Here is a 16,442-nt window from a genome sequence, read left to right on the forward strand (position 1 = left end):
AGAGGTCACCGGCAGCATGGACCCAACGTCCGACGGCTGCCACCTCCACGCTTGAATGATCTGATCTCTAATGCGTTGCCTTCCTTTACACCTTGGCTCTCTGACATGTTAGCTCTCCGCTCCTCGTGCTCGCCGCGCTCTTTGTTGCCGTCGCCTCGTGCACACCCTTTGCATGCGCACATGCGCAACGCTGGGCTGGCACACGCAGCACTCCGCTGTCCGACGGACCACTGTCGACGCACTGCATTCGAAAATCCACGATGATTTGGTGTGCACCTGACATATGCCCACCCTTCGAAAAAGTTTTGTCGCAGAAAAAACTGCCATCGGTGCACACAACACGAATGTTTACGTGGGAAGCAGTTGATGCACGAACAGTAATGTTCACGTGATAAACTGTCAAGTTAGACGCCGCCGTAGTCACCGGACTTTACACAGGACACATGGAGGCACATGGAAACGCGCACAGAGGGAACATGTCAAACCTTATACACAGAGGGTCAAACATTATGCATGTGACAAAAGGGAAAATAAAAATAGTACAAAATATCAGACACAAACTTTACACATGTGTATACCATAAAGGTGAATATGTACACACTGAGCAACACATAACCGGAGAACGAAAGAAGAAAAACAACCCACAAACACTACCAGGCCACATTTGCACAGGTAACAATTGCAAACACCGGATAGTAATAGTATACATTGGGTATCACTCTCCGGCAATTATAAACCACTCATGCAATCAGCGCCTATGTTTTCTGAGCCTGTCAGCCTCTTCAATTAAACAACGAAAGATGACGCTTGCACGGTCTCTTGGGACGCACGCTCTTCGTACCGCTTAAGCATATTGATGTGGAAGAGCTTCTTAGTGTGGCCCAAGTTGATCCAATTATCCACGTCACTGCCAGAAACCACGAATGGACCTCTTCACTGCATTACCAGTTTATTGTGGCTGCTCGGCAAAAGAATGAGGGCACAATCTCCAACCCTTAAATGCCGCTTCTTGCTGTTCCTATCTTAATATCTTTTCTGAGAATGTTGGGCACTCAACAGATTTTGATGTGCTGCTCTCACAGTTTGCTCGAGACGTTTTCTTAGATCGAGAACGTTTCATAGGTTGCCTTCGTGTCTTCTCCCAGCTCTTCCTTTGTCCAGAGCTCTCTGAGAACTGCGAGCGGTCCTCGAACATGTCCTCCAAATATCAACTTAAGCGGAGAAAGCCCCAGACTCGCCTGTGGTACCTCGCTATATGCGAACATCAGCGGAGCAATATAACGATCCCATGTTTTGGGCTGCTCTAGACTTAGCTTCCGCAGCATCTGCTTGAGTGTGCCGTTAAATTTCTCCACCATCCCATTGCACATCGGATGGTAAGGTGTCGTGCTGAGATGTTTCACCGCCAAGAGATCATTGAGCTCTCTCATCATTTCGGAAGTGAAATAGGAGCCCTAGTCACAAAGGATCTCTCTCGGAAAACCTATACGTTAGAACATCCTCACCAAACCTTCAGCCACGATTGCTAAAATCTATTTTTGGCAGAGCCACGGCCTCGGGATACCGCATGGCAAAATCGATGAGTGAGAATATATCTGTTCCATTTCACTGATGTGGGCGACAGTGGACCAGCAATATTGTTACGTGGCGACCCGCTGAAGAGTGAGGCGAGATGTATGATAGCAGTGAGATGGTGTTTAATGGCGGCTGCCCTAGCGCGAGTGCTCCGTCCCGCACCACTGCCAGCGTCATTGTCTTCGTGACACTACCCGAGGCTGCCGAGCGATCGTCCCGATCGTGAATCGAAGAAGATATCGACGAAGAGTTGCGCTCGATGGTGATAGGTTCACAGGACGCTACAATAGAAATGGCATGGTGGTGAAGTGCTGGCCACCACGATGAAAGAGATTTGCGAATGAATCCTGGTCCATGAAGCTTACGGGCCGCAGGTCGCCAGGAGCCGACGGCCGAAGCCCTAAGACGCACCGAAAGGCAGGGGCAGGGGGGCTGTGTGTTCATGTGTGGACAGCGTCTCGGGCCGGTCGGGTCATGGGGTCGGGTCGCAGCGGCGGCGTCATGTCGTCGTATCTTGTGATCAAGGCAGGGGACGGGGCTTGGGTGAGCGGCGATGTCAGTTCGGGCTTGGCAGGCTGGAGCACGGCCGGCCGACGCGGATCAGGAATTCATGGCCGACGACCACGGTCGACACAGGACACTGAAGCTCCGAAACCAGGATAGGGGATGATACCCCGCACCTCACACCAAATGTTACGTGGCGACCGGCCGAAGATTGAGGCGAGATGTATGATGGCAGTGAGATGATGTTTAATGGCGGCTTCCCTAGCGCGAGCACTCCGTCCCGCGCCACTGCCAGCGTCATCGTCTTCGTGACAATATCGGCAGCGGCCCGATCAAATGGAGTGTCAATAAGAGGCATGAGTCCCAATAGAGCTTTCCCTACTTTGCCTTTCGGGCTCGTCCTTTGGCAGGAGTCGCACGAGCTGACATACCTCTTAATCTCCTCCTGCACTCCCAGCCAGTAGAATTGTTCCAGAACTCGATCTGTAGTCTTCTTAATGCCCTGGTGCCCTGCCAACGGGCTATCGTGGGCAAGCCTCAACACTTGTGATCGGCAAGACTTGGGAGAAGCACTACCTGTCGAACCTCTCTGCCAGAGGCGGTACAGCAAACCTTTTCAACAGCACATGAGTGCGAAGTGCCGTGCTTGCCATGGAACAAGTTCCCTACTTTCAACGAACACGCCTTCAATGACTCATCGTCTCTTTGCTATGCTTCTAACATTTCCTTGGTGAACCTCCTAGGACCAACGCTTAAAGCAGTATTTTCTCTCCTTCGTCCAGAAACTTCCTTTCCAGCCAACACCACTTTTCGGCCCTCGCCCTCACCATTTTTACTGGCGTCCCCGTCATTGACTATTTCAGGACATAATTTAGCAACACACCCCAATTTCTTCCAATTAATACCTGGATTTGGCGGCTCACGGTCCTGTGGTATATTTCCAATTATAACATCGTATAATGGTGTCTCCATGCACTTTACCACGGCCGTGCCAGTGAAATAAGGGAAAGCGATATAGACTTCTGCCTCGGGAACTTCCAGACTACTGCCATCAACAAGGAATACCGTAGATGTCGAGCCAGTGAGAGCTGAGTCAGAAACTAGGGCTCTCCGCACCACTACTGTATTGCTCCCCGTGTCCCGTAAAACATGTACGGGTAGGCCTCGGAGCTCACCCTCTAGTACAGGCATGTGTTTGGCGTCTGCAGGCTTTTTCCGGACAAGTCCGACCACTACCTTATCCTCAGCTTGTTCAAGCCTATCTGCAGCTGTGGACACCGTTTCGGATGCAACACACTCTGACTGAACACAACAGGACGATTTCTTCTGGTTTTTATGCTTTTTTTGAGCAGGAATTACATCATGCCCTGTTTTTCGGCAATAAACTCAATAAAGCTGCCTTGGCTTAGACAGACAGTCGGCAGCCTTGTGTCCCTGTCGGTTACAAATGAGGCACCTCCCTGACTGTCTCTTTGATGGAACATCCTTTTCCCTCGGGACGCCCACCTTGAACAATTCATTGAACGAAGACAAATTTCTTTGCCGCTCGCCCTCTGGAAAGTTGTCTGCTGCCTCAGCCATTTTGTCCAGTGTCTTGCACTCTCTTTCTCGAAAGAAAACTGACAGACGACTATGACAGTTCCTCATGAACTGTTCGGCCATCATCAAGTCACGTAAATCATCGTACGTTATGGCCGTTCCCGACATCTCGACCCATCGATCGAAAAGACTGAGCAAACGTGCTGCGTATTGCTTGCCTGTTTCTTTATCAAGCGGCTTACTTTCAAGAAACCTTTTGCGATAACCTTCTGCTGTAAACTGAAAATGTTGGAGCAAGGCTAGTTTTGGCTTATCATAATTCATTGAATCTGCTGGGGACAGTCGACCGAGCACACGGAGAGCTTCCCCAGTCAAAGACATACTGAGTGCTGTAGCCCATTTTTCCTTGGGCCAGCTGTGCCCTTCTGCGATTCGCTCAAAACGTTAGAGGTATGCATCCAAATCATCCCTGCGATCGTCGAAAGGCGGGATCAATGTGTGTGGACTAACCGCTGCTGAGGGCCCCTGTGCGGATTCTTGATTACCCCCTCCTGCTTCTGTGAGCCTTAATTGGAGCTGCAATCTACGCTCTTCAGCTTCTGCTAGCAACTCTGCATTCTCACGTTCGGCTTGTGCTTTGCGCTCCTCAGCCTCTGCTTGCACCTTGGCATGCTCGCCTTCGGCTGCTCGTGTAGCGTGTTCCTTTTCCTGCTCAGCGGCAACCCACGAGCACAGCTCGGCGTCTTTCAACCCCAACTCTTTGCCTAATTCAATTAATTCCTTTAGCGGGCTCATCGTTTCCTTATTAAAAAAAATTCATCAATATAAGTTAAACGGCTTCGTCCTGTCGCAGACGCCAATTGTCGAGAATTGGTAGCGCGTCCCCGACTTTCCGAAGGGGAGCTCTATCACATGCAAGTTCGAACAAGAGAACAAAGAGATCAAACAAAACAAAAACGAAGCCGAAGGAAAAGAGCCAATAAGAAACGGAAACGAAAACAAGAAAACGAACACTCAACATGCGTACAACACTACAGAATAAAAGGAAAGAGTTCATCAGGTACTGAGCGTCCCAGGTGAAGCGGGGATGCCTTGCCGACAGGGCGAACACTGGTCGATGTAGTGCGACGCGTCACTGGCGATGCCTCAAAGGAAGCGGCAGAAGGGAGCCAAGGGGTAGTAGGAGCGGAGAGGAACACAGGGAGATGCCGCTGGTCTCCCGTCAACAGCCCAAAAAGCTTGGCAGCCGCAGGAAAAACGTAGCCAGGTCCTATCGACAGTGTCACGAAATGCCAGAGGCTTAAAGCAGGCTATCCAAGTGTGCCTTTCGGCAACACGGACCCTCAGTCCATCGGCTGCCACCTCCGCACTTGCAAAGAACGCAGGAGGCTTGTGTCGCTGATCCAAGGGAGGTCACCGGCAGCACGGACCCAACGTCTGACAGCCGCCACTTCCACACTTGAATGACCCGATCTCCACTGCGCTGCCTTCCTTTACAGTAAACCTCAGTTCTCTGACACGTCAGCTCTCCACTCCTCATGCTCGCCACGCTCTTTGTCGCCTCGCGCACACCCTTCGCACACGCACACGCGCAACGCTGGGCTGGCACGCGCAACGCTCCGCTGTCCGACGCACTACTGTCAACACACCGGATTTGAAAATCCACGATGATTTGGTGTGCACCTCACAATGGCACAGTCAGGGACATGATGAAGGTATTGACCACTGAGAACCTTCCTCAAGCCGTGCCCAATCATATGAATATATTACGGACGGCATGAAAGGCTTGTGGCTGGAAATAAGGCTTGAGCCTCATTGGCAGCCCTGCTGTGGTACTGTACAAGAGTGTTTCAAAATTTTAGGAGCAGTTACATTGCTAAAACACTGGTAGACATCGAGGCACGAACACGCCTGCTGCCTTCCAATGCTCATGCTGCATGCATTTCCAAAGTATCGAAAACAGCTAACGTTGTCCGGCATACGGCGGTCCCCTTTATTTCACAAAGCGTTCTGGTGAGTTTCTTGCCTGGATGGGTCAAAATGAATATAAAACCCACATCACCTATTGCATTTTCAGCCAAAAAAGACAGTTTTTGCAAAGGCTCTGCTAGCAGAGCAGACATCTGAAACAAAAGGCGGTCTCTGCTTGCGTGTGTCCGTACGCAGTGCTGGAAATTCTTGCGATCAGCATTTGCATCGCTAATTGTACATGCTTGGAATGCATGTCCCCTCCCTGCGCTTTGTATGGGAAGCAGTTAGCTTCCGAAATGCCCCCGAACTGCTGGCCCTAGCAGCCCCTCTTTAGACCGAGTGGTACGTTTTTATGTTATTTTCAGCACTTGATAATGGTGGGCTTTCCTGTTCTCAAATTTTGGTTTGAAAAATGATTATTTTTGCGAAATATTTCTAATGTATTTGCCAAAAGTAACCGGGCAACGACGGTTTGTTTCTTAGCTGCATAGTGAAGCACTCATGGCAGCCCTCAAGCTCTGAATGTGTGTAATGTAATATGAATGCTTGTACTCACTTTGTGACACTTTTTAGTTTTTAAGGCTGCTGTAAAGGCTCCCTTATACAGTTTAGAAGCAAAAACCTGTTACAATTGTTTTCATTTACGAAGACTCCATAAAGTATGTCACAATTTCCATGCACGTGGGATTATTGAAGTACACACGTCTTCCTTTCCGTGTGTCATCGGCACCAGCGTTGTTCCAAAGGGAGATGGAGAACCTTTTCCGGGGGCTGCCACATGTTGTAGTATATTTCGATGACATCCATTTCACTGGCTCGAATGATGTAGAGCACCTTCGCAACCTCAGGGATGTCCTTTCTCAACTCCGTGGTGTTGGCCTTAAGTTGAAGCTCGACAAGTGCCATTTTTTCGTCGAACAAGTTGAATACCTTGGGCACATCATAAGCAAACAAGGGCTGTCTCCAAGTTTGAGCAAAAGTATCTGCCATCCTTCTTGCACCTGCACCCTGTGACGTCAAGGAACTCCAAAGTTTTTTAGGACTTGTGAACTTTTACAGTCGTTTTCTACCAAACCTTTCCGGACGCCTCCATCCTCTGCATTTGCTTTTCATGAACGAGAAGAAATGGGTGTGGGAAAAGGAGCAAGAAAACACATTCAGTGGAGTGAAGCAGTTAAAAGCATCAGCTCCAGTCCTAGTGCATTTTGACCCAAAAAAACCATTGTGTCTCAGTTCTGATGCCTCTACGTATGGGAATGGCGCAGTTTTGGCACACCGAGAATCTGATGGTCGAGAACTGCTCATTGCTTTTGCTTCCAGATGTTTGTCTCGTGAAGAGCTGTGCAGCCTGCCAATCTTACCTGCGTACACCGCAACGCATTCAGCATACAATATGGCCATTTCCTCAGAGGACCTGGTCAAGGCTTCACATAGACTTTGGGGGCCCATTCATTGGTCATACTTTCCTGGTCATTGTTGACGCCTACTCAGAATGGGTTGAAGTTTTCCCAGTGAGTTCAATGTCAGCGGATGTTGTTATCAATTCATTCTGAACAGCATTTGCACAGCATGGACTGCCGGACCTCATCGTGTCCGATAATGGACCTGCCTTTGCAAGTGAGCAATATTTGGAATTCTTGACACGTAATAGAATACGTCTTGCATGCTTGTACCTCCCTACCATTCAGCTTCGAATGGCATGGCAGAGCATGTCGTACAGACTGTCAAGAACAAGATCAAGAAGAGTGGATCATTTCAAACCCATATTTCACGGTTCTTATTACAGAACCATACCACATGAAATCACAGGCAGTGCACCGTGTTAAATGCTCATGGGAAGGATGTTCAAGACACCTTTAGATGTTCTTCGCCCAAGTCTGCATAATTGAGTGCTGCTGAGACAGCTTAGACAGAAGCTGCAGGCCGATAAAGGATGCCATTCTTCTCCATTGCCAAATGTGGGTGACCACGTATTCACATAGAATTTTCAGCAGGGGCCACCGTGGATAGCTGCACGTGGTACAAGCACCACAGGCCAGTCAGCAGCTGCAGCCTCTCTCAGTGACGGTACTGTCTAACACAAGCTCGGTGACCACCTTCACCCTCAATCCCAAGAAGCCTCCCAGCCAACCGCTGGGCTCCTGTGACACAAGACGCTTTGCAGGCATCCAGAAACTGTGTGTGACACCAACCTTGCTTGAGCCAGCCTTGAGTGACACTAATGGCACAGAAGAGACGGCTATATACTTTCCTAAATCAGTGTGCAGCACGCGCATGCCCCGGTTGCGAAGAAGCTCTAGGAGCCGCAAGCTAGTGCAGCGCTACTCACCATAATGCTCTCCTTGAACAATCTAATGGGGGAGGACTGTTACAATGTTGTTCTCATTTCTAGTTTCGTTTTCATTCAGTCGTTCACGTGGCGCCACCAAGAGGCAGCGCCACGATCATGTGAGAATAAAAAGGGCACGGCACGGGCAGTGCATGTGTGTGGTTTGCACAGTGGAACACAGTGTGTATTCAGAGTGTAGCCATTGATGGCGACCGCCGAGCTTGTACGCCTCTCGGCAAGGGCCATCATGCTCGTAACAAAGCCTGTTGCTCAGTTACTTTTTGGAAACGGGGTATTGACTTCTATTACGGATGTCAACTCTCATTTTCACTGCTCTCTGTTGGCGTACTACTAGAAAAACGCCTTTTTACGGAGTGAAAATTTTTATTGTAGTTGGCCTTTAAGTGTCACCCGAATCTTTTTGGCTCATCCTCTTTAATTCAGAATTATCAACAGCTGACAATATTTTTGTTTCTGCAGAATCCAGTGGCATATGGTTATATAACAGTTTCTGTATGGGCGTGGGTTGGCATGCTGTGGCTGGGTTACTCTTGCTTTGCCCACTCGCTTCTCTGGTTGGTGGACAGCGCCTGTAGTCGTGGCCACACATCATATCTATGAAATGGAACGTGGCATGTCTGTTGTGGCACTGAGCCCAGCTATGACCACAGCAAAGCAAGCATTAAAAGCAGCCCAACACCGCATTGAAGCTTTGTGCTAAAGTTTGCGTTGAAAGTGCCTCAAACTTCATAGCGAGGTTAGCTGTGGGCTACATACATGAAGCTTCCTCAAAACCTGGGCCCGTTTGTGCTCGGTTGCTGACCCAAAAGACGTGGGTTCAATCCCGGCCACGGCTGTTGCATTTCTATGGAGGAGAGGTTTTAGAGACCCGTGTACTGTGCAATGTTAATGCACATTACAGAACCTCAAGTGATCGAAGTTTCTGGAGCTCTTCACTACGGTGTCCCCCCTCATAGCATGAGTCGCCTTGGGATGTTAAACCCCAATAAACCAATCCTAAACCATCTTCCGTTCAGTTCTTCTGTATAAAGATAGGTTGAGGTTATCTGTGCAGCTTCTTTTTACTTTCGAGCAATTAAGGCACCAATGGTAACCGTGCCAATGGCTTGGAGCAGGTGGCCAAGATTTCCTCAGCCAATTTTCACAAATTTACAAAGCACATGCCATATGACATATAACACATCAGCTCTCTCCTATCTAGAAGCACCTGAAAGCCAAAGATTGTATTGGCTAATAACATTGGCAGTGAAAGCTATGCAATGCACAGGTTCATGTGCAGTGGGCAGACTTAAAGCAGCACTGGCATTTGTGGCTGTTGCTTTGATTTTGTCAAAATCTGCTGTTGACCTCTGCATCGCTGCAGAGGAGGATGATACCACATTTCGGCACTAATTTTCACATGCCATAATGAAACATAACAGCAGTGGTGGTTTTTCTTTTCTGAAAGACATTAGAACCAACTGCGCTTAACAGTCAGTGCGTAATGTGTAAAAATGTATCGGAAAGTTTTTGGTGGAAATTAATGTGCCTTTGATTTGCAAAGTGCCACCCTGATCAACGCGAAGAATGCATACAGAGACAACTTGCGCTGTGCTCGAGAGAAAAGCTCCAAGAGGAAATTTTTTTTTCTTGCTACAAGCAGAATGAGACAAATATATGTGTGTGAGCTGGGAATGGATATGTCCCTCTTTAAAAGGAATTTACACTGTTTTGAAGATGCATTAAATAACACAAGCACACAGTGGCCATGTAAGTAAATATTCCCAAACTTGCATTGAAGGACGTTCTTTATTTCTTTTTTTTATTTATCTTTCAAACTGAATACAAAAAGCAATCACAAAAATTTGTTGAGCTAATAGCCGAAGCTAGTAGAGGCCGTTTACACTGTTATTTAAGCAACAGGATGCACGCAAAGAAGAGAGAGTTCCGAGCCATTTTAATTTCTAGTGGCACGGTATTCCATACTTTAGCCCCATTATACTCGATTAGGTGCTGTCAGTGGGTGTTTCAGGTTATAGGGTAGTTAAAATTTATATTGCTTGCATGCCTGGTATTCCTGTTAGGCAGCACAGAAATGTTTGAAGGAAGGCAATTGTTTCGTATAATAATATTTACAACCATCGCGGTTTTCATTTCATACAGCAAAGGAAACTGCAAAATCTGCAACCTATTGAACTAGGAAGTACTGGACTGATACCTGTTGGAGTATGTTATTATACACAGTGCTCTTTTCTGCAAAGAGAAAATTTGATCAATATAGGACCTGTATCTGGTAGCCCTCGATTCGCAGCAGTATATGTTAAATGGCAAGTTAGAGAAATTGTTTACTTAGAGAAAATTATATAATTTTTAGCACAGTTATGTCCAGAAACCCCCATGTGTTAAGTAGAATGTAACAAGCTGAAGCAAGCTTACAGCACAAAGTATCAGTGTGTTTCCACACAGCATGTCTAAAGAAATGCTGTGGGGAAATCCTTTTTACTGTGCATAATTAAGATTTTTTTTTTTTGCGCAGGTGCTGTTTGCTCTTTTGAACATTTTTTTTTCACCCAGTCTAGTTCAGTGCTGTGAAGTGTCACTGTGTGGCACTTAGGCGTTGTCATGTTTGTTTTTTGTTGTGTATAAGATGCTGTATGTAAAGTTCATATTTTTTTTGTCCAACTTATGCCGTTTGCAGCTTGTGCTACTGGAAGTAAAGTGTCCTAGAAACTTCTTATGTTATTTCTTTGTGTTTTGCATATAGTATATGGAAACCATTTCATAGGCACATTTTTGTTTTGCATATACTCTGTGAAAAATTATACTCCATGTCGTTTTTTGTTTGTGTATCGCTATGTGAAAACTATGCAACTGTAGTAGGTGTAGACATTCTTTCCTGTATTTCCTGGTGGCAGAAAGAATAGGGCAATTCTGCGGCACCCTTCTTTTGATATCCTTAAGTGTGCAAACATTGATTTACTGCCCTAACGAGCAAGTAAAATAAAATGATCAGTACAGTGGGAGATTCAGTGGTTGCTGCGGCAAAATGGCTGTCATTACTGTAACACCGTGAAGGAAGCGTGTTCTGTTTGTTTGCCAATCCTCTCTTCATTGTGCAGGTCTTACGAGGAGGAGCAGCAGCTGCCCGACGATGGTGGGTGGACACCTTGTGGGGGGTTGCTGACTGGCAGCAACTTTCTCTCTCTTTTCTCTGTACTTGTGATTGGATATTGAGCAGAAAAAAAAAAAAAAGTGGCACTTGTCGTGCATGGGTGGTTGTATGCAAAGCATGTATACTTGTGGGATGCTACCAGGGATAACTGTAGCCTCAGCTTTTGTTGAGTCGTAGCCTGTTCAGTCAATGTTTTACTGAGCACCTGTGAGACAGCGCAAGGGATGCTGATGCCAGTGGCTGCACCCTCATCTTAAAGCATGTGGCACAAGAGTAGTGTAGCTTGCGCTTCATGAAAGTCTGTGTTGAGCATCATTTTGTTTATTTGTTTATTTGATTCCTCAAGGGTCCCATGTCAAGATAATTGCACGAGGGAGTGGGCGTATTGCAAGGCAAAAAAAATGGCTGTGGTTTAGCTCTGGTTAAACCTGGAGTGACGAGATAGCTACATCTCGCCGAGTGGAACTCGCTCAGTCGAATTGCAAAGTCAGCCTTTCGCCGCTCCGTTTCGCTGGGCGTTCCTTCTTCATCTTCGTCCCTGGACGTGATTCACTCTTTCCCCCCTCTCCACTCCCCCTCCACTCAGTTTCGCCAGAGCGCCGCGCCACCGGCAGCTGCTCCGCACCACGTGACTAACAACGTGGCGGCACCGCCACACTGAAGGCTCGAAATGCTAGCGTAATGTAGCTATTGCTACAAAGAAATTCAATGAAAATCACGATGAATTGTTATCGATGAGCTGCTTGAATGTTACTGGGTCGACGATGGTGGCAACTTCAGTGGCCATTCCATTCCAGTCTTATGCTGTGCGCAGGAAGAATGACTGCTGAAAAGTTGTAGTATATAGGCTTGCACAGCTCATTTCTAGTAACACAATGCATTCATCATGGCTGTGTGAAACAGCATGTTCAATTTAATTTCTGCTTTTGTTCGTTACGTCTGGACGGTACACAGCACAGCATGGCTCAGAGAGTGATGACTAACTCCAGTAATAAGGTGGTTGAAATGGCCTAATATAAGCTTTGAAATTTTTGTTCAGCGAGCAGGAAGCAGGTTGTAGGTAATGTTTGCGACATCACAGATGCACTTTTAAGTATAAGAATTGCCTAAACTGGAATGATAAAAATGGTAAACTTTAAAATTGAATAGTGCCAAGCTTGTCCAAAATGATCTAGGGCAGAGAGAAAAATCTACATGAAAGTTTAATTCTAATAAGTGATCATTGAAATGAGCCTGAAGAACACACCATGAGCTAGTTGGTTGTTCATCACTACGAAAACAGCACAAACTTCACGAAGGACTCAGAAAGGGAAGACGAGACAGACATTGAACTAACAACTTCGAGGTGTCAGAGTAATAAGCCTTCAGTTGTTAGTTCAGCGTCTGCATTCCGTCTTCCCTTTCTGCGTCCTTCATGAAGTTTGCGCTGTTTTCACTCTGATAATTGAAAAATCACTAGAGTTGCCCTTCTAATGTGCCTGCCTAAAGCATCCCTGCCTCACCGTTTTCTCTCTTAGTTTTGTCATTGAGTATAAATTCGGTGATCGGAAACATAATTGGCTTCTTCTATCGAAATGCTGTTGTCTGTGCAGGTATATAATCGTAATAAGGGCGAGCAGACGGTGCTGGTTTGGCCACGGCTGCCGAAATACTGATGTGCCACTTTTACTTGTCAGGGGTTGAGGCAATGGAACCAAACAGTGCATTGTTTGTGCAGTGTTGGAGGTGGAGCGAAAGGCACAGGCATCGTATAACAGCCGGAAGCGGTTTTGGCTCAAACAAGACAAAGCAGAGGTACGTTGTCAATGCTTTATTGATTGCATTATTTTTTTTTTGCGTCAGTTGTTAGGGAATTAAAGAAAATTTTAGTTTTATATTGGTGGTAGCATTGCTTTGTTTGTTGTCTTTGAGGAGGTGCCATTTTATCGAGCTTTTTATTTAAATGTTTATTGACTTAACTTACTCTCTCACTCACTCACTGTCTCATTAATTTATTTATTAGTTATACCTACAACACTATACTGTAGTAAGGCATTATTGTAGTGGGGAGGGGCTTAGTTGTAAGAAATTGTACAAAGGGAGACCTTTCATTAACAAACTGTGACACTATAAAAAACTGGCGTCCCACCGTGCAGCACAGCAGCTGAGATCCTTCTGACCCTGTTTTTGGTGCATGGTAGCCCGCAGCTGTTTTATGTGCCATAAAACCCAACACACCAACCACTAAGCATTACTCTAGGTGTTCCAGGGAAGGCAGTCAATAATCTTGAAGTATAGGTTTTTTTTTAAGTAAAGAGAATTAAGCTTTTTGCAACATGGTAATACCAGTGTTGGCAGACGTCAAAAAACGGGAATCATGTTAATTAGTAAAGGGATATTTAGCCAAATTCTAAAACAGTAGAACCCCACTATAGTGAACCCGGATATAGTAAAGTGAAACTGCGGTCCCATTTCGCCTCCCATAGACAAACTGTACATTTTTTTTTTTCGGTTATAGTAAGGATTTTTTTTTCAAATAAAACGGCTATAGAAAAGAGAGCCTGGCGTACCTCCCGCGGAATGATGACAACGTGGTACGCGCGAGGCCGATATTCGGAGGTAAATGCATACCAAAGACAATAAAACGGCGCTCTTTGAGATAGCTTCACCACCAAAATTGACAGCTGTGAGGAGAAGCCAACTTAATCTTGGGGCCGTGAGGCGAAGCGTGCGGCGCGCACGAAAAAAAAAAAAAAGTAAGGCGGGCTATGAACGCAGAAAGAAGGAGGCGCGGGTCGCTCAAGACAAACTTCCTCAGAACATAAACAAAATCGAAAACGTGATAACATGAAATGAGATAACTGAAGATAAGTAATTAACACATAAAAAGACAGTAAGAGTAGTATATGGAACGTATTTGTGAGTTCCTTTCATAAACTAACACTGTGTTTAGTAAGTAGCCAGTGAATTTCCAGAGAGCATCCTCAGAGCCATACCATCACCAACAACTGATATAGTAAAGACCCTGATATAGTAAAGATTTTTTCTGGTCTGAGTCACTTTACTATAGAGGGGTTCTACTGTAGTTAACTTTTGAACTACTATAGTGATAGGCACCAGATTGCAATTAGAGATTTGCAGCCAGCCATTAGTAATAGCCATGTGAATTTTTAGAATTTCAAAAGCCTGATAACTCTCGCTGCTCCAGCACAACTAATATTGGCTACATCGTACCCAAATATGCGCGCTTTTGAAAAGCATGCAGGCAAAGCAACCCCTCCAGTGCTCGTAACTAGTCGAAATAGCCAAATCTTGTCGAGCCACAGCGCTGAGGGTAACCGCGTTCTCTAAATCATACTGATATGGCCGTTACTAATGGCCAGCTACAAATCTCTGATTGCAACCAGATGCCTGTCAGTAATATTTACAGTTAACTATTAGAATTTAGTTAATCACTTTACTAGTTCACGTGATTTACTTGTTTTTTGACGTTCACCAACACTGGTATTACCATGCTGCAAAAAGCTTCTCTTTACCTCAAACACCCTATTTTTAAAAAATTGCAATCGGCTTCCCAGGGACGCCTCATATATCAACAAATAATCGGGGAACATCGACAGCGGAGAGTAAGGGAAGAAATTAAAGGTATTGTTGCATGCCTCAATGAGCAGCAGAACACATCAGCGAATCTGATCATCACTAAGGAGCATCTGTGAACAATGCTCTCAGTTGTGCTTTTGATTTGAAGTGCAGCCATCACTTTGTTAGGGAGCTACTCCCAGTTGCTAACTGTGTTAGGAAAAAGAATTATTTAAAGCTATTATTATATGTGGTACTGGTACGGTCTAATTTTCTTGGTATGTATTGTCTCTCCTAGACGAAATTTGTTGCTGCTTCTTAACGAACAGTGTTCTACCTGTGCCAGTTTTATTTGTGTGTACCCTAATCAGAACCCACGTACATATGATGCGCATTTGTTTTAAACGGAATTCTTGAAAAAATGCACCGCCTCCGCACCCCAAGTACCACTGTGCTCGCACATAGTGGGTGTTTTAAGAAGTGCGAAACAATGGGGGTGCTCTGAGCAGGCTTCCAAGTTGGTTGATTTGTCTAAACCAGATTTCTGCTTCCTGCGGCCAAACAGCTCCCAAGTGTCTCGTGCTTTTCCATGAGATTATTTGTAATTTTGATTTAAAGGTGCATTCTGTCATGCAAGTATTTAACTAAATATGATCTATAAAACACTGTCGCATGTTTATGTATGCCTGGAGGCCCATAGCAGAAAGCGTGGAGAACTCGTTAGGGAAGAACTGTCTGCCAGATTTTGTGTGTACATTCAAGGCACCGCCAAGGCTTGAGATATGCATGTGGATTAACCCTGCCAGGCTGAACTTTTGCTCGAGTATGATGAGAACGTACGTGTTGTGAAATTTTGATCAGGTTTTTTTTCTGTGCATAGCGAACATTTTCTAACCTAGACCTCCTTATATTCAGGGCCCTTCGTTTTGGGTTCTTTTTCTTTTCGATGTGGGGGGTGTAGAAAACCGACCATATTTTTCTAGCTCAAATTTGGGTGAAAATTGGGTTACTCAGAAAAAAAATTTTACGTAGTTTGGGCTTTTTTGGTACACAAGACAGTATAATGGCAATGATTTGTTTTTCTGCTAGACACGAAATTTTCTTGTTTTGCTCAATATTTCATAAACAAAATGGAAATTGCAGATTCCAGTAAAAAGTTATTTACTAGTTAAGATTTTTTTATACCCTGTTACAAATATTCCATCGCATACTCTATCAGTCTCCCATGAGAGACTCCCGCGTCTGAGCAATACCACATCCTGCCATTATTTGTATTATGTGAAAACATTAAACATCATAGCGACGATTTTAAATGCGGAAGGTGTTGGGTCAGGGTGTTGTCAGCGTGGATGGTGCTTCCTAAGCGAAATTGATATACAACGTCTTGTCGGCACCCATGTTCTGGCCTCTCGTTTCTACATCGTCCTTTTCGAACTTGTCCTCAGATTCGTCCCCCTCATAAGAACAAGAATTAAAAGAGGTTCAGGGTCCTTGATTGACCAAAGACACCCCTCTGCAATAAGCTTTAGATATCCACAAATTTTCCTGTGGTGTCTTGAGCTTTGTGAGCTGAAGACCAATATGGTCTAGAAGGCCGGCCCACTTTCAGGGAAAAATCGGGTTTGACCTGATTCTTAAGAAAGAAGTTCGGTGTGCAAAAACCAGGTAAAAGTGTGTTTTACATGAAAAACGAAGGGCTTTACTTACATTGCATAGCCTCTGCCAGCAAAATTATAATTTCCTGTGACAAAGCGTACTGCTTCCTTTTTTGCGCTTGTTCCATTTTATCTGTGA

General features: G+C 45.6%; 1 protein-coding gene across 1 annotated transcript in view; it reads left to right on the forward strand.

The window, feature by feature from the left end:
* The window catches only part of LOC144111878 (uncharacterized), a 137,961-nt gene that overhangs the window by 64,016 nt on the left and 57,503 nt on the right, over positions 1 to 16,442 (forward strand). Inside the window, exons 17-18 of the mRNA XM_077644906.1 lie at positions 11,038 to 11,072; positions 12,808 to 12,884. Coding sequence (XP_077501032.1) covers positions 11,038 to 11,072; positions 12,808 to 12,884 — 112 coding nt within the window. The remainder of the gene's footprint in view (positions 1 to 11,037; positions 11,073 to 12,807; positions 12,885 to 16,442) is intronic.

Source organism: Amblyomma americanum, unplaced genomic scaffold, assembly GCF_052857255.1.
Source record: "Amblyomma americanum isolate KBUSLIRL-KWMA unplaced genomic scaffold, ASM5285725v1 scaffold_12, whole genome shotgun sequence".
NCBI classification, from domain to species: domain Eukaryota; kingdom Metazoa; phylum Arthropoda; class Arachnida; order Ixodida; family Ixodidae; genus Amblyomma; species Amblyomma americanum.